Source organism: Saimiri boliviensis, chromosome 15 (genome assembly GCF_048565385.1).
Source record: "Saimiri boliviensis isolate mSaiBol1 chromosome 15, mSaiBol1.pri, whole genome shotgun sequence".
In the NCBI taxonomy this organism is placed as follows: domain Eukaryota; kingdom Metazoa; phylum Chordata; class Mammalia; order Primates; family Cebidae; genus Saimiri; species Saimiri boliviensis.
Window position 1 is genome coordinate 52,956,154 of NC_133463.1, and position 27,365 is coordinate 52,983,518.

The 27,365-nt window shown below is 38.1% G+C and overlaps 1 protein-coding gene across 9 annotated transcripts in view; it reads right to left on the reverse strand.

The window, feature by feature from the left end:
• Positions 1-2,706: 2,706 nt before the first annotated feature.
• The window catches only part of AZIN1 (antizyme inhibitor 1), a 40,835-nt gene continuing 16,176 nt past the window's right edge, over positions 2,707-27,365 (reverse strand). Inside the window, exons 3-13 of one of the 9 annotated variants that reach the window (NM_001291497.1) lie at positions 26,516-26,661; positions 19,910-20,106; positions 16,477-16,650; positions 15,433-15,605; positions 12,657-12,791; positions 11,458-11,539; positions 10,957-11,031; positions 9,662-9,824; positions 6,182-6,297; positions 5,625-5,839; positions 2,707-5,064 (exon numbers count right to left, since the gene is read on the reverse strand). In NM_001291497.1, coding sequence (NP_001278426.1) covers positions 4,953-5,064; positions 5,625-5,839; positions 6,182-6,297; positions 9,662-9,824; positions 10,957-11,031; positions 11,458-11,539; positions 12,657-12,791; positions 15,433-15,605; positions 16,477-16,650; positions 19,910-20,011 — 1,347 coding nt within the window. In that variant the 5' untranslated portion in view covers positions 20,012-20,106; positions 26,516-26,661 and the 3' untranslated portion in view covers positions 2,707-4,952. Of the gene's footprint in view, positions 5,065-5,624; positions 5,840-6,181; positions 6,298-9,661; positions 9,825-10,956; positions 11,032-11,457; positions 11,540-12,656; positions 12,943-15,432; positions 15,606-16,476; positions 16,651-19,909; positions 20,107-26,503; positions 26,683-27,365 lie in introns of all 9 variants that reach the window. The other 8 variants (XM_039464340.2, XM_074386615.1, XM_074386613.1 and 5 more) reach the window with 8 other exon arrangements.

The window sequence follows — 27,365 nt, forward strand, 5'->3', positions numbered from 1 at the left end:
AGTGTACTGAGGCAGGTTGTGACATAAAAACACCAGAGTAGGCTGGGTGCGGTGGCTCACGCCTGTTATTGCATCAGGCCAGGAGCTGAACACCCCCCATGGAAAGTAGAGCAATTTGAGAAACAGAGGATAGATTGGAGAAAACCAATAATTTCACAGAACTAAAATTCTTAAACATCAGCCAAGTGTCCCCTCCTCTGCATATTGCTAAAAATTGAATAGGGACAAAGTTGTAGGCACAGGTGCACACCAGATGAAGTCAGGGAACTCTGGGGTTAAAAATAATCTTAAAAAGTTATTGCAGTGTCTTTCCTACACAACCCCTCTTGCTGTATTGCCAATGCGGGACCACTTCATCTGCCACTCAATACCAGATACTTAACTCTTTAATTCCCCATAACTGATCCAGTGCTTATCTTCCCATTAGGCCATCAGCAAATCAACTGTGAAGCGTTTTGACAGACATAAGCAGTATCATGGTACAATCAGGGTTTGAAAGACCACTTAACAGTGGAATTGCTTTAAAGCTGATGCCAGTTACATATATAGGTTAAGGAACTAAAGAGTATAAAGATGTTCTTCTATATAGTACTCCAAGACCACAAAAAAGGAGCATGTTGTATAGCTTAAGCTTTCTACAAATTACCGTTATAAAACTTTTTAGTCTGTTTCCAATAAACAAAAAAAACCCCTCAACTTTGTAACACTAAAGTCACATCGCTTTTTGAGCCTAGGTGGTTTGTGTTCTTCCATCTACACTCCTTTCTGGGTGAGGACACGCAGTGTGATTTAGGAGATACGTGTAGTACAGGCCATCTGTATGCAAAGAAAAAAAACAATTCCTCGGTATGTCTGAGTAGGAACTGAGACTTTTCAGGTTAGCTTCAACAATGCAAATACCAGTCAAGACCAGAACTAGTTCATTTCTTGTTCCTAGGCCAGGTTTATCCTCATTATGAAAGCCTGCTTCTGTAATTACTTGCACCACACCTTTTTCCTTTCAGGATGGATGCGATTCATAGAATTTATTCACAATTAAAATGTGGAAGACTAAATTTTTGTTTTATATTTTGACTGACTCCTGTCAATTTAAGTTTCTACTACTACTGTGCATTTTTTTTTCCTTTTGATGGAGTCTTGCTGTTGCCCAGACTGGAGTGCAGTGAGTGGCGTAATCTCTGCCAGGTTCAAGCAATTCCCGTCTCAGCCTCAAGTAGCTAGGATTACAGGTGTGTGCCATCATATCTAGCTAATTTTTGTATTTTTAGTAGAGATAGGGTTTCACCATGTTGGCCAGGCTGGCCTCAAACTCCTGACCACAGGTGATCTGCCTGCCTCAGCCTCCCAAAGTGCTGGGATGGGATTACAGGTGTGAGCCACTGTGCCCAGCCTGTACTTGTAGATAAGTACTCTAAGGTTATAGTTAAATCAACTAATTTAAGTAACAAGCAGCAATACAAAACCTTCCTCTGATGCCCAACAAAAAAATCCAATTTCTAAGAACAAAGGAGAATGGTCAAGTACATGCTAAAGAGATGTTAACACCAAGCATCAACCACAGGCACTATTTGCCATTTGCTTCCATGCACCAGGCACTTTCAAGGCCTGGTAAAAAGTTCTAGTGTCTTCTTCTTACAGCAGAAAACCAAGGCCCAGAGCAACTTGTCTAACATAAGGTAACAGGTAATAAGAGTTGTTTTTCCCAGGCATCAAAGAGGGAAAAAAGGAACAAATAAAAAAAGTTGTTTATAGCAACACCTTACAGGTGTTACATCCTTATAACCTTATTATGAAGCTGCTACTTTTACTACCGTTTTATTTATTAGAGACAGGGTCTTACTTTGTCGCCCAGGTTGGAGTGGAGCCTCCACCTCCTGGGCTCAAGCAATCCTTCCACCTCAGCCTTTTGAGTACTAGCACTACAGGCACGCATCACACCCGGCTAATTTTACATTTTTGTGTGTGGAGACAGGTGCTCCCTGTGTTGCCCAGGCTGATCAAACTCCTGAGCTCAGGCAATCCTCTCACCTCGACCTTCCAAAGTGCCGGGACTTACAGGCATAAGCCACGGTACCTTGCCTTACCATTTTTCAGCTGGGAAAACTGAGGCACAAAAGGGTTAGGTGACTAGCCTATGTTCAGACAGACAGTAAATCAAAGAGACAGGATTTGAGTCAAGCAGACTGGAAACAAGGTCTACACCTTTACCACTCTATACTACTGTACTGCCTGAATAATGAAGTAAATCTTTAAAAGTCACTCTGAAAAATAGTCACCCAGTTAACTAAGGTGTTCAAAAGAACAGAGATGTTGCTTTTCATTTCAGCGGAGTTCAGAAGACTTCTTAAGGCCAAGACAGGTTAACAAACTAAAACTATAAAAAACAAGGAAGATAAAAGGAATTGAGCAATGTGTGGCTTTTTGAACCCAATATTTCCATTTAATGGTATTAATGTCCATGTTTACTTGGAATAAATCTAGCTTAATTTGTATCAGTCTATTCATTTAGTCTAAGTTTAAAATTGTTAGGAAGCTAGTGAACTGAAGTGTTTAGAAAAGGCTGTCCTGGAAACAGTGCTCACAAATATACTGGACTTTATCAAAATTTCATTGTTCTATATGTAACTTCCAGTATTTTTTTTAAAAGCAGAATCAATCTACTTTTCAATAAAGCAAGTCTGTTAATATACATAAAGCTGATATGTAATGTAAAATTTCACGTCTATTTTGGATAGAAGCCAAAGCAAAATGTGAGGAATAAAAACATTTATCTATGCATTCAGAATCACACACAAGTTACCTTTACAGTTCAATTTACTATATAGAAATCACTTGGGTTTTATATTTTCAGTTAACTTTTGAACTGAGATTACAATATTATAACAAAAACTTTACATTAATTCAGAACTTTTTAGCATACCAAATTGAAATACATAGGTTCAAATTTCAGATTTATGGCAAACAGTCTTCAAATACAATACAAACATTTTTTTTAAATTATCCTATCATTCACAAGTGGTATTTGCAACTCTGAGCTGTTTCACACAGCTCTCCTACAGATATGGCAAAGTTGATATGCCATGAAGTTCAAAGCCAGTATAGCCAAGCCAACGACCAAGTTGCACCATCTTTAAAAAGGTTTGGCATTTCTGGACCACGACAATGCACAACATGTAAAGAAGGTAGGAAACAGTTCCCCCTCGTTATGGTTAAAAAAATCTACAAGGTAGCTTGGAATTTTCCATAAAACTCCACATTATACCTTGGAAAAGTCCAAGGGTAATTTGATGGCGATAAATTGGGGTCCTACTTTTTTTAATTAATAGAACCCAAGAAATTCAAATGGGCATTAATCAAATCAAAAAATATTAAGCACCTACTGGTTTAAGAGAATTAATTAGAGATTCATGATCAATTTCTTTCCACCTCAAAATCAAGGTGTGAAAACCAGCTATTAAGTGCATTCCAAACTTCTCCTATGTAGTACAGGTAGAATTTTCTGTCCATTGGCACCAAAGTGAAGTCACATTTCCTCTTGGGAGACAGAAATTCTGCACCTGAACATAGAGTAAGTTAGGAAAAAAAAGACCCCTGTTATTACTATTGTTATTCTCAGATCTAGGATTATTAATATACTAGCAGTAAACAAAGCAAATTCCTGGCAACAACTGTCAGGTTAGTGATGCTAACTCCCTTTCCCAATCACCACAAAATTTTAGTAAGAAAAGAATTAAAAGTAATGACTAAGCAGAACAAATCGGGAATAACAAGAAGCTAAGGGAACAGCTCAAACCAAAAATAAAAATTCCTAAATTTGAAATCACTGCAATTGAAGAAAATAAGTGTGCTTCATCCCAACCCCACCCCAACTCTGAATTTAAACATTCCGTGCAAAAGAGCAACAGGTATCTGGATAAAGATGTAGCCCTTCTTTAAGTTTCAGTGCTCTGCAGTTTTCTGCAATTTTATTTCCCTCCCCCTAAGTTTATTCAAAGTATTTAACAGAATCTTCCATTTCAGCCAGAAGATTGTGATTCAAAGATTTACTAAGGTACTCTATGCAGTCTATCTATATAGAAACACCTATTTATTATTACAATTGATTTATGCAGGATTGACATTTTGGGTGTTAAAATTGTTAAACATCATGCTTACTGCACATCAACTCTCCATAATGAATCTGAACTTCACAATGATTTACCACTTTACTTAAATTACTAATTAAATAACTGAAAAATGCACTGAGCCAAACAAAACTTAACTGGGCTACTTAAAAAAAAACAAACAAAAAACCCTTCAAAACAGTCCGTATACACATCTATTTCAAAACTACCTTTGCTAGCTAGCCCCTTTCCCAAAGTTTTAGCCTGAAAAGACAGTAAAATCTACACAAAATTTTATTGCAATCATACAAGGGTTACATTAGGTCAAATACAACAAATACTATGATGCAATTTTACATTTATTAAACTACAGTTCAAAGCACAAATTTACACATTCTAAATACACTAAACATTACCTAATGAAGTCACACTGGTCTTCTGCTAACATTTGATATATCTGGGTGAAAGACATGAACTTTACAAGACTTTTAAACACAAATCCTTAGTATAAAAACTGTGTTCTTGTATGTAAACGGTTTAATGGGGAACCCAATTAATGGGCTTCCATCTCCACTAAGTCATCCATTTTGTTGCATATTTTATTTTAAACGCTTAAGGGGTAGGACAAACTGGTATGTTTAAATCTGGATACATTATCTAAATCTCCCATTATCCCCAATGAATTATAGATGAAAGCTGATTTTGTCTGGTCCCAAATAGCTATTACTAATAGTTTTTGTTGCCAAATAATTAAGAGAATAAGATCATTTAAATTATTTTTCCACACTGGAATGTTGACCAGACAAGCTTAACCTGCAACTTCAGATCTAAAGAAGCGTTAATGCCTGTTTAAGCTTCAGTGGAAAAGCTGTCTTCTTGGGTCAGCTGAATGCAAGAAGGCACAAAGAAGAAGTTCTTCATCATTGCATCGGAAGTAATTCCAGCATCTTGCATCTCATACCTACAAAGAAAAAAAAATAAGCTAAATTCTGAATTTAAGCCCAAGACCACACAATCATATAACAAATGGATAATGAAACAGGACCAAAACTAGTCTTCCAAAAAACCTGTCATTTTTCTATAATAGTCATGCATTGCAGAGTGATGTTTTGGTCAAAGACTAATACATGAAGGGGTGTACTTTAAGATTACAGTGGAGTTAAATTCCTATCACCTTGTTACATGGCAGCAATTATAATGTCATAGCACAATGTATTATCCTTTCTATGTTTAAGTATCTTTAGATACACAAATCTCACTGTGTTATAACTGCCAACAGTACTAAACAAAGTAACATGCTGTACAGATTTGTAGGCTAGGGGCCTAGGCATGTAGTAGGCTATGCCATTATAAAGTTAACTAATATTGCATTTGTCAGAGAAAATCCCCACCATTAAGCAATTATACTTTATAAGCAATACATAACTGTGTATCTAAGTTCAGCATTCATTACAGAATTAAAGGTTATTTGCAAGTCTTTAACAACAGTCAAATATCCCACCTGCTTTAAAATCACCTTACCAATCACTGAATGACATCATGTAATAAATGGCTGGCCTCTGAAAATCATTAAAAGCAGATGGTTCATGGAAAGAATCTGCTCCCATGTTATCAAAGATAAGCCAATCTCCCACATTCAACTCAGGAAGAAGACAGCTTTCCACAATTTGATCAAGCTCATCACAGGATGGACCCCAAAGGCTGCTTGTAAACAGAGGCTCATCTTCCTTGTATTTCTGTAGGAAAGGAATAGTCTTATCAATTTAATTTTTACTCATACCTACACAGGTATTGAATTTTTGAGTAGATTAAGTATTTTTCACTGTCTCAGATCTAATGTGCTCATGGAAAAAAGGCCTAGAGCCAAGGGCAGAGTGCTCCTTAAGCCTCAATGGTACCATTAACTTTATGCAAAGGCAACAAACTAAAAAGGAGACACCACCAGAAGAACATAGATCCTCAAAAAGGGCATTTTTCCCCATTTTAAAATGTTTTTCAAAAAATTGGGAAGCATCTTAAAAGTAACAGCTCAATTTATTAACTGCCAAACAGGTTTTGGTATTTCTGATAAAACTTGCCTTGTGAACCTCTGGAATGGTATTTAAGTCCTCAGAAAGTTTACTTGCAAAAGAACCATAAACACCATCATTCATATAATACATGAAGGCTGGTTCATCACTTCCGGTTTTTTCTACTGGAATAAAACAGGAAAGGGGAAAATGAATTTTTAGTTAGATGGCTAATATAAAACAAATTAATATAATTTTCACATTTCTCAAAATATTTAAACTTAAAAAAAGACACATAGAGCATGCATTTCACAAAAGATGATAACCAACAAGCCCAAAAGTGATCTAGGGCTGGACACAGTCGCTCATGCCTATAATCCCAGCACTTTGGGAGGCAGAGGGATCACTTGAGGCCAGGAGTTCCAAGACCAGCGTGAACTACACATGGCAAAACCTGTCTTTAATAAAAAAACAAAAATTAGCCAAGTGTGGTGGTACAAGTCTGTAATCACAGCTACTTGTGAGGCTAGAAGCATCAGAATCCCTTGAATCCGGAGGCAGAAGTTACAGTGAGCCAGGATTGAACCACTGTACTCCAGCCTGGGTGACAAAGTAAGACCCTGTCTCAAAAGAGAGAGAGAGAGAAATGTATTAAGACTCTAGAAGCCTTTCTGGTAGTTGCTGTTTCAAAAAAGAGAAAGAAGATCAAGCAGCAAGGAAAAACAATGTTTAGTTTTTTTCCACATCAGGAAGAGGAAGGCAATATATAATACATGCTCAAGGAATTAAATATATGTTTGAATGTAGAATTAAAAATAAAAGTTGAGATTGTGCCACTGCACTCCAGCCTGGGTGACAGTGAAAACCCTGTCTCCAAAAAAGAGCGGGGAGGGGGAAGAAAATAGTGCTCTATTACCACCACACACCTACTGACTGGACCAGTTTGAAGACTTAACAATACCAAACATCAGTGAGCATGAGGAGCAACCAGAGTTCACATGTGTACACTGCCAGTGGGAATCTGTGTGTATGTCTGTGTGTTTTGAGACAGGGTCTCACTGTTACTCAGGCTAGAGTGATCACAGCTCACTGCAGCCTCAAGCTTCAGGGATCAATATAGATCTTCTCACCTCACACTTTGAAAACATTCCTTCTAGAACACATCACTATTCTACTCTTAGCACAACAATACTCATTTTTGGGTTTTTTTTTTTTTTTTTTTTTTTTTTTTTTTGAGACGGAGTTTCGCTCTTGTTACCCAGGCTGGAGTGCAATGGCACAATCTCGGCTCACCGCAACCTCCGCCTCCTGGGTTCAGGCAATTCTCCTGCCTCAGCCTCCTGAGGAGCTGGGATTACAGGCACGCGCCACCATGCTCAGCTAATTTTTTTTTTTATTTTTTTTATTTTAAGTAGAGACGGGGTTTCACCATGTTGACCAGGATGGTCTCGATCTCTTGACCTCATGATCCACCTGCCTCGGCCTCCCAAAGTGCTGGGATTACAGGCTTGAGCCACCGTGCCAAGCCTCATTTTTAGGTTTTAAAAATATTGCTCTCCACAAAAACAAGTCAAGGATCCTTGGAGAAACAACTGATTACAGGACTGAGGCAGAAAAAGGTTAAAATGAGCCTAAGACATCTTGAAATAACAAAAAATGAAGTGTTGAGAGAATAACGGAGACATGTCAAGAGAAAAATGAAGAGTAATAGATTATATAAACCTACTGAATAAAGACCTATGAGTCTAAACTAATATAAACAAACAGGAGGAAGAAAAAGATTCTTTACAAGTCCAACTAATAGAAACAATAATTGAGTTAGAAATTCATCAATAGATGCTGAAAACTAATGAGGTAAAAGTGTGGTTAGAAACAGTTAATCAGTCTCTAACTTGCCATTTCACAGTGGAGAGAAACCTGCATGACATAACCTTAAACAAGTGCTCAAAACTAGCAAAAAAAAAAAAAAAAAATCTAGCCAGGTGTGGTGGCACACGCCTGTAATCCCAGTTACTAGGGAGGCTGAGGCAGGAGAATCGCTAGAACCCAGGAGGCAGAGGATGCAGTGAGTCAAGATTGTGTCACTGCACTCCAGCCTGAGCAACAAGAGCGAAACTCTGTCTTAGAGAAAAAACAAAAGTCATACAAACTCCACAAGGCCAGGCGTACTGGCTCAAGCCTGTAATCCTAGCATTTTGGGAGGCTGAGGCAGGCAGGTGATCACTTGAGCTCAGTTTAGACCAGCCTGGGAAACGTGGCAAAACCTCTACAACAAAATAAGAATAGGAAACCTAGCCAGGTGTAGTGCCAGCTATGGAAGAGGCTGAAGGTGGGAGCACTGTTTGAGCCAGGAGGTTGAGGCTGCAGTGAGCCCTGATTGAGCCACTGTAGTCCAAACTGGGCAACGAAACAAGAAAAAAACAACTAGCATTGTCAGTATTCGAACTGACCACTATCACGTACCTCCTAATGTGAGGCAGTGAAAACAGACTGACACTTTGGTGAACTTCATGCCCTAAATGCATAGCCTAAAAAATGTAATCATGAGGAAGCATCAAACAAACCCAAATTAATAATCAGCTATGAAACTTCTACTCGTTGAAAATGTCAAAGTCAAGAAATACAAAGTAATGGGCTGAGAAACTTTATCTAGATTAAAGAAGAAATGACAAATTCAATGTGGTCCTGGAGTAGATTCTAAACAAAGAAAAACAAAGCTGTAAAAGACAATATTGGGAAAATGGACCACTTTCTTAAGGACTAATCCACAACCCCCCCCTGCCCTGCCCCACCCAAAAAAAGTCTTGTTAATGTAAAACAGTATTTCCTACAATACTGGCCAACAAGACAGACTGTCTAGGGGCTTTTTGTTGGTTTGACTTGAGTCAGATCACAAGAACTCTTTGCCACCCTTATGTAAGAAATTATGAAAATAGAGCCTCCTGGTGACCCATGTGAGGTACGGAGAACAGAAGAGATCACAATAAAAGTAGTTCTGAACAATGGATGAGAATTAGTCATCTGTTAGACATTTATCTAATATAGCCATATCTAAACATCAGTCCCAAAGAAAAGTTGGATTCAGAAGTCTTATGGAATGACCTTGGCTTTAAAATTTTTTTTTTTTTTTTTTTTTTTTTTTTTTTTTTTGAGACGGAGTTTCGCTCTTGTTACCCAGGCTGGAGTGCAATGGCGCGATCTCGGCTCACCGCAACCTCCGCCTCCTGGGTTCAAGCAATTCTCCAGCCTCAGCCTCCTGAGTAGCTGGGATTACAGGCACGTGCCACCATGCCCAGCTAATTTTTTGCACTTTTAGTAGAGACGGGGTTTCACCATGTTGACCAGGATGGTCTCGATCTCTCGACCTCGTGATCCACCCGCCTCGGCCTCCCAAAGTGCTGGGATTACAGGCTTGAGCCACCGCGCCCGGCCGGCTTTAAAATTTTTAAAAGCTGAAAACCACCTACAACTTCAGGACCATCTGTTCAATTTCCAGACTAACTGCAGTTATTAACCAACAAAAATAAAACTATAAACTTCATAACTTACCTCCAGAGGAAAATTTATCATTTTCAACAACTTTCTTTGCTATGATATTAACTGCAAGTGTAAATGCAGACGACACATAGTAGCTTCCGGGTTCTGAAATGATCTTAACACCAGATCCTTCAGGAAAGTAGATATCCAACAGAGGACTGATAACATGATTAACCTATAGATTTTAAATGCCACATTATGGTTTCAATATTGAATTAGATAATTCACAATATTTAGAGATTGGTATTAATTTTCTAGGAAAATGGAGCAGTTCCAATTACAGACCATGAACCTTAGCTACTTTGAAATTATTTCTAAGCAATAAATTAGGCATGCTTTCAAGTCAATTTATTTTCTAACTATCAGAATGGCACTAATTTAAAAAAATATATAGCTCTAATAACAAATACCTACTGGTATTTGTTTTTTTAAAGTCATTTTTCTATACTTGATCACTAACAAGAGAAGCAAAATTTTCAAATCCTAGTTTCTAGGTATTACAAAAGGGAGGAAAGAGGGCAGAGCAGGAAGGTGAGAAACAGGTATGACACGCATCTGGCCTAAGTGCTAAAATTGGCTGGGAGTGGTGGCTCACACCTGTAACCCCAAAACTTTGGGAGGCTGAGGCAGGAGGATCACTTAAGGCCAGGAGTTCCAAGACCAGCCTGAGCAATATAGAAAAACTCTTATTATTTTTCTAAATAGTAAGAATTCTATGTTATTAAAAAAAAATAAGAGTCTTTCTGCTTGGGAGGCTGAGGTGAGAGGGCCGTTTGAGCCCAGGAGTTGGAGGCTGTAGTGAGCTATGATTGCACCACTCCACTCCAGCCTGGGCAAGACTTTATTTTTAAAAAGGTAGTAGTAAGGCCTGGCATGGTGGCTCATGCCTATAATCTCAGCACTCTGGGAGGCCAAGCTGGGTGGATCACCTAAGGTCAGGAGTTCGAAACCACCCTGACCAAGGTGAAACGTCATCTCTTTAAAACAAAACAAAACAAAACAAAACAACTGAGTGATTACATCTAGGTTAATGCCCCAATAATAGTAATAATAATAAAATAAAATGTAGTAAAGTTTTTTAAGTCATTAAATAATTTGTGCCATTAAGTACAGAAACACAGCTGAACTAGAAAATGTTTTATGATAATTCAAAGTTAGCTAGGTCTACTGCCTGTTCATTTTCTAAGAATAAAATTTTAAAGAGATGTTACAGGGTTCAGTTTCTGCCATCATAAAAATCCTACTCTATACCACTTAAGTAGCAAAGAAAGCAATTATTCTGATATGTCATCTACTGAAAAGTTTACCTCTTCCAATTGAAATTCAGTTCCCGTGAATCCTCCACCAATGTCTAACATGTTCATCGTAAAGCCAATTTCTCCCTGGAGATGGAAAAAAAAAATATTTAAATGCTTTTCCAAATTGTAATGGATATGAGAACATTTTAAAACCTCCCCCTAGGGAGGTAAATTTATCTTTTCTGATCTTTAGTACAACAAGTTCTTGTTTTTTTTTTTTTTTTTACTAATAGAAACAGATTGATTCAATGTTAGGTATGAAGCCTCTTTGATTCTTTTAGACTTACACAAGTCAATTACAATTTCACTCCTTTACCCATTTTAAAGTTGTGACTATATAGAGCTCTGAAAGCTTATATAATAATAAAAATGAGGTGTGTGTCATTTGGATGTAGCCAGAGTAATTCACACAGGCAGAGTAATTCACACAAGCAGAAAAAGATACTTAAAGTTTTTAACTTAATATCTTGGCTTAAATAAAATACCAAATCATTTTTAAAAAGAACTTACAGCCATGTCAAACACACATCGAGCATCAGATAGAGCATGTACATATACTTGAGATTCTTTGCAAGCACTCGAAACATGAAATCTGAAACACACAGGATAATAAATTTAAAAGAGCAGAAAGTTTTAGAGGCATTTCCTTTAATTTCTTTCAATTGTCATTCATCATACTGACACAATTAAGTATCCACATTAACCTTACCAAATATTTAAAGTTTACCAAATAAAGGATTAGCCTCTAATTACCCAAAAGTTACAGTACCAGCTTTTAAGAAAAGGCAATGCTAACATACAAGTGTAATTCTATAAACAAATTCTTAACAATAAGTAAATCATTAGTACTGTTCCACCCTATACAATAGAGTGTACTTTTATGTATGTGTGGCTTTTATGTTTATATAGTGAAGTAATAAGCAGTACCAATCAAACTGTATCACATTCAGCTGAGCATAAAATTGAACAATTTTACTCAACCAAATACAAAATGTGTCTCTTGTGAAATAAACACAAATGAGTATTAATCAAGCTGACTAATAGTATCACTATTGTTCTCTAGTATTACTAGTGATAAAATTTCAGAATAGAGTACCTCCTGATTGTGGCAGTGGTTATACAAATGTTAAAATCCATAGAACTCAACACTGTAAAGTTTCAGAAAAATGAAAAAATCAGACTTTCTTTTTTTCCCTTTATTCAAGATTACTTCATTAATTTTTATGCTAACTTAAAAAATTACAACTTAGTTAAAATATGAACAAAACTCTCAAATGTGTTAATACTGTCACCTAAGGTAGATTAAAACTAGACTGACATGGAATTTTATCTATTGTGTAGGGCACAGCATGCTCCAATTCTTTGTTTTGAATTGCCCAGAGGAATTAGAGGAGGAGAAAGTCTTCAGATAGAAAACAAAACAGAATGATACCCACAAATTAGAAGTTAAATGATACTATTTTCATAAGAATTCTAGCAAATCCCCTCCCATCCAATTTAAAGGCGGCAATTTAAGTTACCCTGCACTAACCTAATCAAAATATTATTTACTATTCTTTTTATTATGGAGAAGGACATATAGTTGCAGAACATGTGTGTTAAAAAAGAAAAATTAAATCTTAGACTTCAGGCAAATAAGGTATTAGATCGACCAGAAAGGCTATCACTATAAATGTTCACAGCTTTAAAAGTGTAAAACAAATACTCACTTAACCCCAATTATTTGGACATCAAGTTCCTTAGCACATTCCAAGAGATGCCTACAGTTCTTCAGGGTGGTGCCAAACTTCATGTTACCCTCTTCACCTCCAATATTATCTTCTGTTGCAATATGTAGTAAGACCCTAAGAGAAGGGGAGATGATTGGGGCAGAGTTGGTTTACATCATCATCAGCACATGTGAAGCCTGAAGATTGTAGGAAGTAGGTTGATTATGTTGCCAGTGCTCCCAAATCCAGCGACGGATGAATCAAGTGAACCTAATGAAAAACAATCCTGTATAGAGAAAAAACTAGCAATTAGGGCCTAAAGCATGAAGCTTACAAGGATGGGATTTTGGAAAATGCAGCAAGTTAAGACTCTGTTGTAGCATCAAGAGTCGGTTGGGCTCTGTAATGAAAGACGACATTACTTTCAAATGAAGTCCATCAGTCCATAAAGCCACCTAGAAAGACTAAATTGAATAGCAATGCCATAATTGTCTTTCAATAAGAATATCAGGGCTTTAAATGTCTTCAAACTTCTTTGATTGTGCTAACTAAACGTCCACTGCTTACTGCAAACATTCTTCCTACTAACACTGCTAAATCCCAGCAGGTTTCTAACTGGAGAAAATTAGAAAGGTTCTTTAAAATTTTTTGAAATTATTTTTATTTATTTATTTTTTGAAATGGGAGCCTTGCTCTGTCCCCCAGGTCGCAGTGCAGTGGCACAATTTCGGCTCACTGTAACCCTGGACTCAAGCAATTTGTCCTGCCTCAGCCTCTTGAGTAGCTGGGATTATAGGCACAAGCCACCATGCCTAACTAATTTTTGTATTTTTAGTGGAGACAGGGTTTCCCCATTTTGGCCAGGCTGCTCTCAAACTCCTGACCTCAAGTGATCTACCTGCCTCGGCCTCCCAAAGTGCTGGGATTACAGGTGTGAGCCACTGCACCCAACCTAGAAAGCTTTTTTTTTTTTTTTTAAATTATCTTATGTGTTTAAACAGCAGCCTTCTAGTCTACTGATTCAAATCTACTTGGTATTTCCTTCCAAACCATGACAACCAAGGCAAGATGATCAAGACTGATAAAATTTCTCTATTTTCAGGAGCTGAGCAAATTACAAACTACTAGAAGTTCCAAATAAATTTTTTCTGTATAGCTGTTTTCCCATGGATGTCTTAATTACATAAACTAAGGTGGTTAATAATGTGACCATGAAAGTATAGCTATGGCCCTAATTTGATAATCAGAGGGCAAGAATGATACAAGCAAAAATTATTCTATGGTTAGAATCAGCTCCACCAAGAACGTGCCAGTCCCCAGTCTAACATACTAACCATGAAAAATTACAGCTTGTCTTCACAGGATCACAGAACAAGATTTTTTTAGAAAAATAAGTGGTTCCCTAAAATCTTCCCAACAATGCTTTTATCCGCAAAGATTTTCCAAAGTAATCAATGCTGTCAGGATACCTTAAGTACACCCCTGAATCAGTACAAAAATTATGAACATACAAATACCGATAGGATACATTTCCAGAAACACACATAACTCATTTTTAAAAAGCCAACAACTGCATATTTCAATATGGTTTTAGTATATTCTTAAGTCCTCTTGACATACCACTTTGTGAAAACATAAATCTTGGCCTGAAAATTTAAAAAGCAAACCTTTTTTCTTTTTTTTTATTTTTTGAGGGAGTCTTGCTCTGTTGCCCAAGCTGGAGTGCAATGGCACAATTCTGGCTCACTGCAGACTCTGACTCCTGGGTTCAAGGAATTCTCCTGCCTCAGTTTCTCAAGTAGCTGGGATTACAGGCACAGGCCACCCTGACCTCAAATGATACAACCTCCTCGGCCTTCTAAAGTGTTGGATTATAGGTGTGAGGCACTGCACCCAGCCTTAAAAAAGTAAACTTTTTAAATTAAAAAAAAAAAATTCCCTGGATGCATGCAAATGCAAGTAAAAAAATTAAGTTCATGTTCAAAAAGAAAAGTATAAGCCTTAAAAACAAAACCCCCCAAACCTATCGACTAGGCTTCTAAGACACTGTCGTAAATACGAGCATTCAGGAACTATGGCCTAGGGTAGATTAAACCCTCAGCTAAACAGAGAAAAAAAGCTGACCAAAATATATCCTGTTTGTAACACATTTTCAAACTGAGTTATTGCAATAATGAAAATACAGCCATGGCCCTAATTTGATCATCACACCAATCAACTATCAAGGATTCCTTGAAGATTACAAGATTATATCCCCAAACTGCCATGCCTTTTTTTTTTTTTTTTGAGATGGAGTTTCACTCATTGCCCAGGCTGGAGTGCAATGGCGTAATCTTGGCTTACTGCAACCTTTACCTCCTGGTTCAAGAGATTCTCCTCTGTTTCAGTCTCCCAAGTAGCTGAGATTACAGGTGTGCTCCACAACGCCTGGCTAATTTACATATTTTTAGTAGAAATGAGGTTTCACCATGTTGGTCAAACTAGTCTGGAACTCCTGACCACAGGTAATCCACCTGCCTCGGCCTCCAAAAGTGCTGGGATTACAGGCACGAGCCAACTGTGCCCAGCCCCTTATTATTTTTAATCCCAATTCCACATGAAGGGTCATAAGTAGAGAGCCAATAAAATGCTACTTGGGTTTCCCATAGAGGACCTTTTAAGTTACAAATACGATACACACTATTGCCCTACCACAAATGCTCCTTCCCAGACAAAAGACAGACCCAATCCTCTAAGTGGTAAGATAACATTTTCAAGTACTTAGCTTTATACTTACTTGGCATTTGGGTGATAACGTGCAATTTTCTTCAATTCAATTTCATTGTCACATGTCATGATATTCACTCCAACTTTTGCTGCATACTTTATCTGAGACACTTGCTTGCAAGGACTTATGTAAATAATATTTTCTGGAGATACACCCAACTCTTGCACTAAAGCCATTTCATTCTGTGAAAATGAGGTTAAATTAAGAATACATAACGCCACAGTTCATATTCTGGTAACATTTCTTCTACTACTCTATTAATCCCACCACCCCCAGCCCTTTTAAAGCCAGAGTCTCACTCTGTCTCCCAGGCTAAAGTGCAGGGGCACAATCATAGCTCAATGCAGCCTCCATCTCCTGAGCTGCTCAAGTGATCCTCCTACCTCAGCCTCCCAAAGTGCTACGAGTACAGGTGTGAGTCACCGTGCCTGGCCAAACTAATTTTTAAATTTAAGGCACATGCCTGTAGTCCCTACTCAGGAGGCTGAGGCAGAAGAATCGCCTGAACCTGGAAGGTGGAGGTTTGCGGTGAACCAAGATGGCACCACTGCACTCCAGCCTGGCAACAAAGTGAGACTCCGTCTCAAAAAATAAATAGTGAGATGAGGTCTCACTTTGTTGCCCAGGCTGGTCCTGAACTCCTGGCTCAAACAACTCTTACCTCAGCCTCTCAAAGTGGTGGAATTACAGGTGTTAGTCATTTTTCCTGGCCTAAAAATTGTTAAAAAGAAGCACCAGAGAAATCTGAGTTTAGATATTTGCTGTAGTTAGTAACAGTTTGGTCTAGAAGTAGCTCTTGACTAAGAAGGAGATACAAATTAAAGTTTTCAATTAATAAAGATACAATGTTTCAAAGACTCATCACACAGAAACTTCCCTTTCACTGGTGCACTTGAAAAGCTTGTAATTTTCCAACATGAGGCTGTAGATTTAAACAATTATTTTAAAACTCCATCCAAAAAGTCAAACTTCTTTGCATTTGTTCTCCAACTGCTGTAACTACAATGTTAAATTATTAAATGTTTCCGTTTTGTTAAAATGTAAAACACTTACTTTACTGGAACAAGCAAATCCAGTTCCAAGAGCTGCCAAAATCTCAAGTACGGCTGGAGCAGAGTTGCACTTCACTGTGTAGAATGGCTTTATCTGAGCCACTACATTCTGCCATTGACTGTGCTTCTTCACAATCTTTCCGAGATCTCCCACAAAAAATGCCTTTTTCCCTGTCTATTATGGTTATATACAAAAAAAGAAAAACGAACAAAAAAACCATTGAAATTCAAGTATCAAAACAGGAAAGAATACCTCTTTTCCTCTACACACACATGGGCCAAGACATATATTTACATATAGTAGTATATTTAAAGCTTGTTAAGTGTGATTTAACTAGATTTAGTAAAAATTAAAAGAGACTCTAAACACATTTGTTCTTTCTTTTTTTTTCTTATTTTTTTATTTTAAAGATGAGGTTTCACCATGTTGGTCAGGCTGGTCTTGAGCTCCTGACTTCAGGTGATCCGCCCACCTTGGCCTCCAAAGTGCTTGGATTACAGGTGTGAGCCAGTACACCCAGCTGTTCTTTCTTGTATTTGATTACTTTTTTTGTTGTGCGACAATAGCACAGTATTATCAATTGCAGTGACAGAAGTCAGAGTAAATTCCCTTGATTTTACTTTTTGATAGCTGAAGGAAAAAAATCAATTTTCTCACATGCCTCCCCCACTGTTTAAAATACTTTGGCAGTTCAGGATGCAATTCCTAATCACCATTAAAACTGCACCTTAAGACAACATGGTAAGCCTCTTATTTTATTACTTTTTCAGAGTCGAGTGGTCACTGTAGCCCATACTGGAGGGCAGTGGTGCAATCATAGTTTACTATAGCCTCCAACTCCTGGAGCTCAAGCAATCCTCCCACCTTGGCCTTCCAAAATGCTGGGATTAAAGGTGTGAGCCACCATGCCTGACCAGGAAACTGTTTTTAAAAAGACCGGGTTAGTTTGCACATGGAGATGTCAAAATTAGATTTTAAAAGTATGAAAAAGTCTACCGAGTATCAGATAAGCCTAAATAACAATAATTTTCCTACAGCTGTGGTTATTCTAGGACTAGAGCGATGACTTACGCATGTTGAACAGAACTGGTATTACTCAGTGTTAGATGGCAGGCAAAGAAATCTTATTTAGGACATACAACATCCAAATACTGTTTGAGAAGCCATGAAGATAATTTTTTGTTGTCAACTCTTTAATTCACAGTATTGAAATTCTCCATTATTGGAACACAGTGCCCAATTGATATAAATACAAATTATATGTTATGTGCAACAGAATTTTAACAGTTGTATTAAGTTATCCATCCTCACAAGACCTGATATCTATAGTATTATATACAAGTTTGTATTTAACTTGATGGTGGAAAAAAGGTATTTATGGGTACCACCAAGAGCAATGGGATGAAACAACAAGATATTCAGCCTCTTTTCTTATCCTAGGCACAATGTGAGGTCTGGATCAGCAGGCAATGAAAAACAAATTCAGGGGGCAAGGAAGCCTTGTATTTAAATTAAGCAGGCTCTGGCAAACGAGGACAACCAGAAGGGAGATAAGTTAGGAGGGTCACTGTAAGGACACCTGCAAAGACTATAAATAATGGGAATGGAGGAGGTTCCCCTTGTATTCAAGGACATTACCGAGGCAAGACCAAGGTTAAGTGAGAGAGGACAAACAAAAGGTAGACTGAATGACAGAGAAATATCACCCCAGAGCCAGGAGAGAGAGGACTAATCCTCACTGAATGTTACTAATGTGGGACAATTTAGATGTGGACAAGAATGGATAAAAGGAATATTTCAAATATTATCCGGCCCCTGAAAAGTGTTACAGAAACTCAAAAGAATAAAGTTAAGTGACTAAGAGAAAGATCATCAAAATTTGACAAGGAGCTTCCCAGTGGCACTTAACTGAAGAATGGCTTGGCAGAAATTGGTTGGCCAGTATGACAAATTTCATGACTAATATGTCAAGTTTCAAGAAGCTGAATGGCAGAGGAAGACAGATTTTTGGATGGACGAGGGGAAGATGAACATGTCTGTAGAATGAAGGTCAAGAGAAGGAGAGATGACTTTTTGATATTCAATTACTGAACACCAGTAACATGAAAACAATTCTCTAACAAGTTTGGGGGAATATAAAAATTTTCTCCAATAAAAAAAGAAATTATATCAGTTAAGTCTAATATAAAAAAAAATGACGAGGCCGGGCATGGTGGCTTACACCTGAATCTCAGCACTTCGGGAGGCCAAGACAGGTAGATCACCTGAGGTCAGGAGTTCAAGATCAGCCTAGTCAACATGGTGAAACCCTGTCTCCACTAAAAATATAAACATTAGCCAGGTCTAACGGCAGGCACCTATAACCCCAGCTACTCAGGAGGCTGAGGCACGAGAATTGCTTGAACCAGGAAGACTAAGGTTGCAGTGAGCTGAGATTGCTCCACTGCACTCCAGCCTGGGCAACAAGAGCAAAATTTCATCAATAAAAAAGAAAAAAAACCTTAAGTAGCATTGAGTATATGATTCTGTAGAAGTTGACTCTTAAGAGCAGTAGTAAACATTCAGGATAAATTATCAAATTTTCAATGAATGTACACAACCAAGATTATCTGAAAGTAAACTTATATCCACTGAAGAATACAATTAAGACTAGGCCCAGCGGCTGCCACCTGTAATTCCAGCACCTTGGGAGGCTAAGGCAGGCAGATCACAAGGTCAGGAGTTCAAGACCAGACTGGCCAACATGGTGAAACCCATCTCTACTAAAAATACAATTAGCCAAGTGTGGTAGTGGGCACCTGTAATCCTGGCTACTCGGGAGGCTGAGGCAGGGGAAATCGCTTGAACCTGGGAGATGAAGGTTGCAGTAAGCCAAGACTGCGCCACTGCACTCCAGCCTGGGTGACAGAGCAAGACTCGGTCTCTGACTGGGGGAGTGGAATACAAAAAGTAGCCAGGCATGGTGGCATGCACCTGTTATCTAGCTACTCAGGAGGCTGAGGCAAGAGAACTGCTTGAGCTCAGGAGGCGAGGGTTGCACATGAGCCAAGATCACGCCACTGCATTCCAGCTTGGATGGCACAGTGAGACTTGTCTCCAAAAAAGAAAACAAATTGAGAAAAATGAGTAACAAGCTATGTACTGATTAGAAGGTTGGCTGGCATCACATCAACAGAATAAACAGAACACACGCGAGTGCCAGATGCTAAAAGGCATAGCAGGGAAAGGGCCATAGGGAGGATTTTTAAATGTGTAAAAGAAAGAAAAATGGATCACTAAGGGGAATGGGTGTTGGGGAGGAAGGTCAATTTAAATCAACCTGGAAAAGTTAACATCTGAACCAACTACTTTTGATCAATTACCATCTTGGAAATTAAAAAGCACTGATGTTTTAGAGCTTAGAAAATGACAAACACTGAGAAATGGCACTCACCAGGGTATGTTCATAAACATAGTTATCAATAACATTTCCAAGGTTTGTTCCTTCCTCCAACAGGCCAACGGAGTAGTTTGCATCATCAATAAATCCTTTCATCTCAGCCGTATTCCACAAAGCCGAAAGTCATAAACCAGGAAAAACAAGAGACGGGCCACCAAGCCTATGTCTGGGTCCTTAGAATATGCAACAAACTGTCAAAATAGAAGTTACATAAAAGTCTGTATTATTTCAATAGACATAATGTATAAAAGTGTTCTAAGTGCCTAATTTAGTGAGAAATGTATGCAATCATTTAACAATTTCAGAAACACCTGATTATTATCCTTTAACACCCATTTTAAAAAGCAAATACATTAATGTTTTGTACATTTATCCAAAAAGGTCAATATAATTTGAAGGAGTGAGTCACATATATGCACAATATAATACAAGCCTATCTTATCACCTTATTAACAGAGCTGCAGACTCAATCTGAATTATATTATTTTGTGCTCCTATAACACAAAATTTTACCCATTTTAAAAGTAAAGAAAGCTAGTGAAATATCTGCAGCCAAGAAATCAAAATACCAGTCTAAACTTTTAATAAATATACTGTCAGCCACATTAACAGCACTGCCAAGTAACTGCAGAAACTCCTGGATGGGCATGGTGGCCCACGCCTGCCATCCCAGCACTTTGGGAGGCCCAGGCTGGATTGCTTGAGCCCAGGAGTTTGAGATCAACCTGGACAACGCAGCAAGCTCATCTCTCCTAAAAAAGTTCCCAAGTAAATGAAAGCAATAAAAATGGGTGAGGAACAACAACAACAACAACAACAAAATTTAAAAAAAAAAAAGAATGAGAGTGGAGGATAGCTTTAGGGAACAATCTGAATCTTTGATGTATAGACTGCCTAGGCCTTACCTCAAGCTAAAATAGTACTAGCTACATCGAGTTAGCAATGTTATGAGGTGAGTTGCTTTGGTGAAATCACTGGACTAGGAGTCAGAAGACCTGGTCCTGGCTGCATAATTTCCTAGTATCTACATGAATTTCTCTAAACCTCAGTTAACTATCTTGTTTCTTCAATAGGTTGTTGTAAAACAAAAACAAAAACAAAAACACCCATAAAGCATATGAATTAAAAACATCTGTTTATGTGCTGGCTAGATAGAATAGAGCTAAAATTAAGTTGTCAGTTATCAGAAATGCAAAAACAACCTAATTACAAACTAGGCTTATAAGCTATGTATCTGTACATCTAAGCCAGTTACTAAGAAATCTGATTTTAAAAAAAGCTTTCAGCTAAATCCTAACCCTCTTCAATGAAATCAGTAAAATAAACCTGCCCACTCCCACAGAGCATTCATTCTCCTGGGACAGCACATACTGACATATAGGTTTATCTTCTTCGTTGAACTTCACTGGTCCTTAGGTTACTTTAGGAAATAACTTCAAGATAAATTAGATAAAACAAGTCCACTAGACAGAATACTACTCACTATCTGGTACTAACTTCTGATTGCCACATTAATAATGGGCATAGTCCAGCTGTCTTGGCAGCCTATTTTAAAACCTGCACAGCCTTTCCTGTGTCCTTGATTCCTCCCACCACCCCCTTTCGCCCTCTCCAATGCCCCAAGCTAGAGTTCACCCTTGGTTGATGGCCACTGTCTTGCAAGTATACTCCATTTCAACGGTTCTTAAAGTGTTAGCATTTTGGCCACCAACAAAAACAGTCCTTAATAAGCTGTATTAGTCAAATTTCATGAAATACAAATACTCAGTTTTAACTTTTAAAATACTAACAGCTTCACTTCCAGTAAGCCAACTGCATTCAGTTCCAACTCATTGGATCTCTTTCATGCTATAGCACAGACTGAAAAGTTGAGGATGTTGTTATCAATTTAATTGAGGCCTATCTGAATAGATCTAATATTTATGCAGTGAAGTCAAATCACAGTCTGCACATCCTCAAAAGGTTGCTGTAACAGGACTGCTGTAAATCTGTGCTCAGAAAATAGACATTTTAGGCTGAGAATACAAGTGTATTTTAAGCAATTTAAAACACCAATTTTGGGGGAATAGTTGGATGAGCATTAAGAACAATAAAAAAAAAATAAAGGTCACTCATTTAAATAGATAAATATAAGAAAGTAAGGTAGAAACTTCCTGTTAGGTTTAGCATCCCTAACCTTTTTGGCATAGCAGCCAATTTTCATTATTCTACTATTAACAGATATAAAATACTTTGAAATGGGGAAAAAAAAAGTAAATTGTGTCCTCACTTTATGTCAATAGCTTCTTGCAAACTGTGTCTTTTAAGCAAATGAGGTAAAACAAAACCATTTTTTCTTGACACTATAATGAAATGTTATTTGAGGGCTTGCTGTATGTCTTTTTGCTTAAAGTAGTAGTTTCCAAGAACTAATTGACTTAGTCTAATATATATGTAGTATTTGGTATTTACTTGAAAACCTCTGGTTATTGATTATATACCATCACAGGTAACTGGTGTCAAATACAGAGGGTTTAGCTTTCAAAGTCAGGGTATAAGATAAGCCACCATTTCCTAGCCCCAGTATTCTTAGGAAGAGCAATTTCCTGTAATTTCAGGATCCTCGGTACTTATAAAAACATTCAGGCCCACTGGATCAAGTCTTACTTGCTGACTACCTACATTCTTCAGAGCTTCTTCCATAGGAATATGATGATATGGATAAAGATTTGTTTCTCAAATATTTTCAAACCATGTAATTTCATAGGTTCAACTCTTACTGCCTGCTAACTTAAATGTAATAGCAAACGTTATTTATAGCAGTCTCCCAGCTGTTCTAAGTATTTCATCTATTCAATATTATCTTAACCCTTAACACCACAATGACAGTAGTATCCTTATTTATATGCTGAGGAATGGAATAATTAAGTAGGTTAGCTCTAGAGACACTAATGATCAAGCCACGTTTAAAACAAGATGAAAACTCTGCTTCCCTAGACTCCATCCCTGTTAAAACATAGGACTCCTTTTTTGGAAATCCAACACAGTTTTCAGTCTCTTTAAAAGAACTTTATAATCTCCACATAATCAACCCGTTTCAGACACATGAATACTCACTCATACTTGTTGAAAAATGCTAAGTTTATTCACACTGGTATAAAAATATTACCATGCCTACTCATAGCCTTTCTTCATATGATGTCCCTTTTGCAGCAAATCCCCAACTCTACCCCAGGCAACCACTGACCAGCTTCTTGTCACCATAAATTAGACTTTTTAAAATAAAAGCTAAATAATTGTAAACATCAACTGAAGCCTAAACCAAAACAGCTAACATATATAGTGGCATTATCAATACAAATACAGTGAAAAATATGACCTCCTCTAAAAGAAAGATACAATGCTTGTGGACTTGGTTATTCATCTTTGAAATGGAACTGTCACTTCAGAAGTAACAGCAGAATTGTTAACCAAGTCCCAGCTGAGTGACAAAATCATTCTGTTGGAAAAATGAAATAAAATTCATTTGCTATACTGGCAGTACTCGACAAAATGGATTAAGGATCACTTGAATCCACAAATGCAGTATATTAACATTTGTTTTCTTTCATTATACAGAAAACTACAATAAAATAGTTGACTGAACCCAATACTTTGGAAGCTGAGGCGGGAGGATTTTATGAGGCCAGAAGTTTGAGATCAGTCTGAGCAACACAAGGAGACTCCATCTCTAAAAGAAAAAACATAACAAAAACCAATACAATACCGATAAAGCTCTAAGGGAGGTTTATTTTCTTTGATGTTCTCTTGAAGGCTTTGGCATTGCTGTAAATTCCTAGCCCAGAGTAGGTACTCTGAAACAAATGGACAAAAGAATTCACAACAAAGAGTGAGGAGTTCCTAAACTTAGGGGTGTTGATAATGAAATCCCTGGAAGTGTACTGAAATCTCTGGAAGTGTATTGAAAAAGTAGGTCTGTTTTTCCTTTTTTTTTTTTTTTTTTTTTTTTTTTTGAGTAAAGGTGTCACTCTGTCACCCAGACCAGAGTGCAGTGGCATGATCATAGCCTACTGAAGTCTCAACCTGCTCAGGCGATCCTCCCACCACAGCCTTCAGTCCTACCTCAGCTCAGTCAGTCCCTGTAGCTTACTGTCACATGCCACCATGTCCAACTAATTTTTTTATTTTCCTTGATATGCAAGCAATCCAGATGTACAGTCATGTGTTGCATAACAATGTTGACAAGGACAGATCAAATGTATGAAAGTGGTCCCATAATACCATATTTTTACTGTGACTTTTCTATGTTTAGATATACACAATACTACTGTGTTACTACTGTCTACAGTATTCAGTACGGTAACTCGCTATACAGGTTGGTAGCCTAGGAGCAGTAAGCTACACCCATACAGCCTGGGTGTGTTGTAGGCTGTACTATCTAGGTTTCTGTACATACATTATGATGTTCAAACAACTGCAATGTCACCTAATAACACATTTCTCAGAATGTGTCTGTCATTAAGCTACAGATGCCTATGAATGCAAAGTTCCCATCAGCTACTGTTAAAGACTAAAAGGCCTGTAAGACTGGCCGTTCCAAAGAACCAATGAAAAAGGAAAAAAAAAAACAAACAAACTAAAAGGCCAAGAAAAAGCCAGTTCCCTCAAAAGAATCTGTAAAACACAAATACCTTCAACAACAGGTGTTATTTTTCCTCTTTGTGGACAATAGGGTCTCACTACATTGGCCAGGCTAGTCTCTAATTCTTGGGCTCAAGCTATCTTCCTGCCTGTGCCTCTCTAAGCGCTGATATTATCAGTATGAGCCACTATGCCTGATTAAATTTTCTAATATATCTTGAGGCAATAAACTGTTTTTCCCAATAAAATGCCACTTGGAAGCCCAATATTTCCAAAAACTGAAAAGGGATAAGTAGGTGGGTGAGGTAGGCTGCTCAAGTCTTTCCTATATGTTGTGCCCCAATCTCAATTAAAGAGTCCTAAAAAAGCAACTCAAATCACACCTCTGGGATCACTGCTTGCAGTTTTCTTAACGTATTAGCAAAAATAGTTTACAGTTCCATTGTTACAAAAAGAAAGGTTTATGTTCTGACATTTATGCCTTACTGAAAGCATTAAGTGAAGAAATATTTTGCTAAAATGTTTCAGGAAGTATTAAAGTTAATTGGCAACAATTTGTTAAACCGAGTCATAGACACAGCATGTTCTAGGATGCAAGCATAGAAGTAAGTGTGCATGTGTCAGGGGTGAGCAATTTATACCTTACACCAGATTCACTAAGTTAATCTACCTGAATCTTAAACACCACAGGGGGCAGGACACGGTGGCTCGTGCCTGTAATCCCAGCACTTTGAGAGGCTGAGGCAGGCGAATCACGAGGTCAAGAGATCAGGACCCATCCTGGCCAATATGATGAAACCCCGTCTCTACTAAAAATACAAAAATTAGCTGGGCGTGGTGGAGCACGCCGGTAGTCCCAGCTATTCCAAACGCTGAGGCAGGGGAATCACTTGAACCTGGGAGGCGGAGGTTACAGTGAGCCAACATAGTGTTACTGCACTCCAGTCTGGACAACAGAGCGAGATCTCAAAAAACAAAACAAAACACCACAGGGACTCTTTCCAGGACATCTCCATACTCTCCACTAAGAATGTAGACTCAAACCAAGGTGATACACCAACTATCCTCCCTAAAATTCTGGGTGAAAATAATTCCCAGAAGAAACTGTACCACTTCTGGCTTACATATCAGAAACTGGACTATTTACTGGCTCCAACATATTATAGTGCTATTGGACCTTGACTTAGTTAAACTTGAACAAAAAAAATCTTCTCCACGTAAATCTTAATTTCTTTTCATTAGAACTGAACAGCAAATCTTTTTTCTTTTTTGAGTTGGAGCCTCACTCCATCAGCCAGGCTGGAATGCAGTGGTGTGATATCAGCTCACTGCAACCTCTGCCTCTTGGGTTCAAGCGATTCCCCTGCCTCAGCTTCCCAAGTAGTTGGGACTATAGGCGCCTGCCACCAGGCCCATCTTTTTCTTTTTTTTTGTATTTTTAGTAGAGACGGGGTTTCACTACGTTGGCCAGGCTGGTCTCAAACTCCTGACCTCATGATCTGCCCACCTCGGCCTCCCAAAGTGCTGGGATTACAAGCGTGAGCCACTGTGCCTGGCCAGCAAATCTGTTTTTAATAAAAGCTCTGATGTCTAGCAATATCAACAGACACTAGAAAGTATTCTCTTACTCACAAGTACTTTTAAGCTATTTTCAACCACCTTGTTAACATACGGTTGAGAAAGCTCAGGTTACTTTACACTAATATAGTAGCTATAACCACAATACTATTTTATTAATAATTTCCTCTTAGACTCATAACTGAGAATAAAAAATATGTAACATTCCTTATTCACACCTTCATATTGGTGTTTTTTGTTAATACATTTTCCATGAAGAGCTGCCAAAAGAAACAAAAGGCTCCAAAGAACCACACACTGCTCCCTGGAGCCTTTCATGAGGCCGCTGAGTCCTCATGTTCATCGAGAGGTTAGCTCCAAGAGTAGTGGCTGCAGCAGCTGGGCACTTGCCTTGTTACACACCTGCTACAAAGGCTTCTACAGTTGATTGTACTTCAGAAGAAACTGATACATCTCTCAAATAATCACAAGATAATTCTGGCAGCAACAGCCCACTTGACACCAAGCTGGATGAATATGAGTCTTGGATTTCTGAAGTGAAGACCTCCCTGGAAGTAGAACAGGGAGAGCTGAAAGGTTGAGAATACTGTTTCAGAGATACCTAAGCAGGAAACCCAACCTTAATACATCAATTATTTTTCTAAAAGGATTTTTACTCATTAAAAATGAGAAATGATATTCTGAAATTTACACTATTACTGTTACTCTGAAGATGCCTAAGCACATTTCTACTTTTATTTTTACATAGGCATTTGATGATTTGGCACTCAGTTCACAGCTTTAGAAATACACAATGTTGCTTAAGTTTCCTCTGCATTCTACCTACAACAGAAAATAACGTTACTTACCGCACAGAATACCTTTAAAAGTAATTGACTAGAAGAGCACTAGAAGCTTCTTTTTTTTTTTTTTTTTTGAGACCGAGTTTTCGCTCTTGTTACCCAGGCTGGAGTGCAATGGCGCGATCTCGGCTCACCGCAACCTCCGCCTCCTGGGCTCAGGCAATTCTCCTGCCTCAGCCTCCTAAGTAGCTGGGATTACAGGCACGCGCCACCACGCCCAGCTAGTTTTTTGTATTTTTAGTAGATACGGGGTTTCACCATGTTGACCAGGATGGTCTCGATCTCTCAACCTCGTGATCCACCCGCCTCGGCCTCCCAAAGTGCTGGGATTACAGGCTTGAGCCACCGCGCCCGGCTCTACTAGAAGCTTCTAAACAATGACTCTGGTACTATAGATGTGAAGCCTCGAG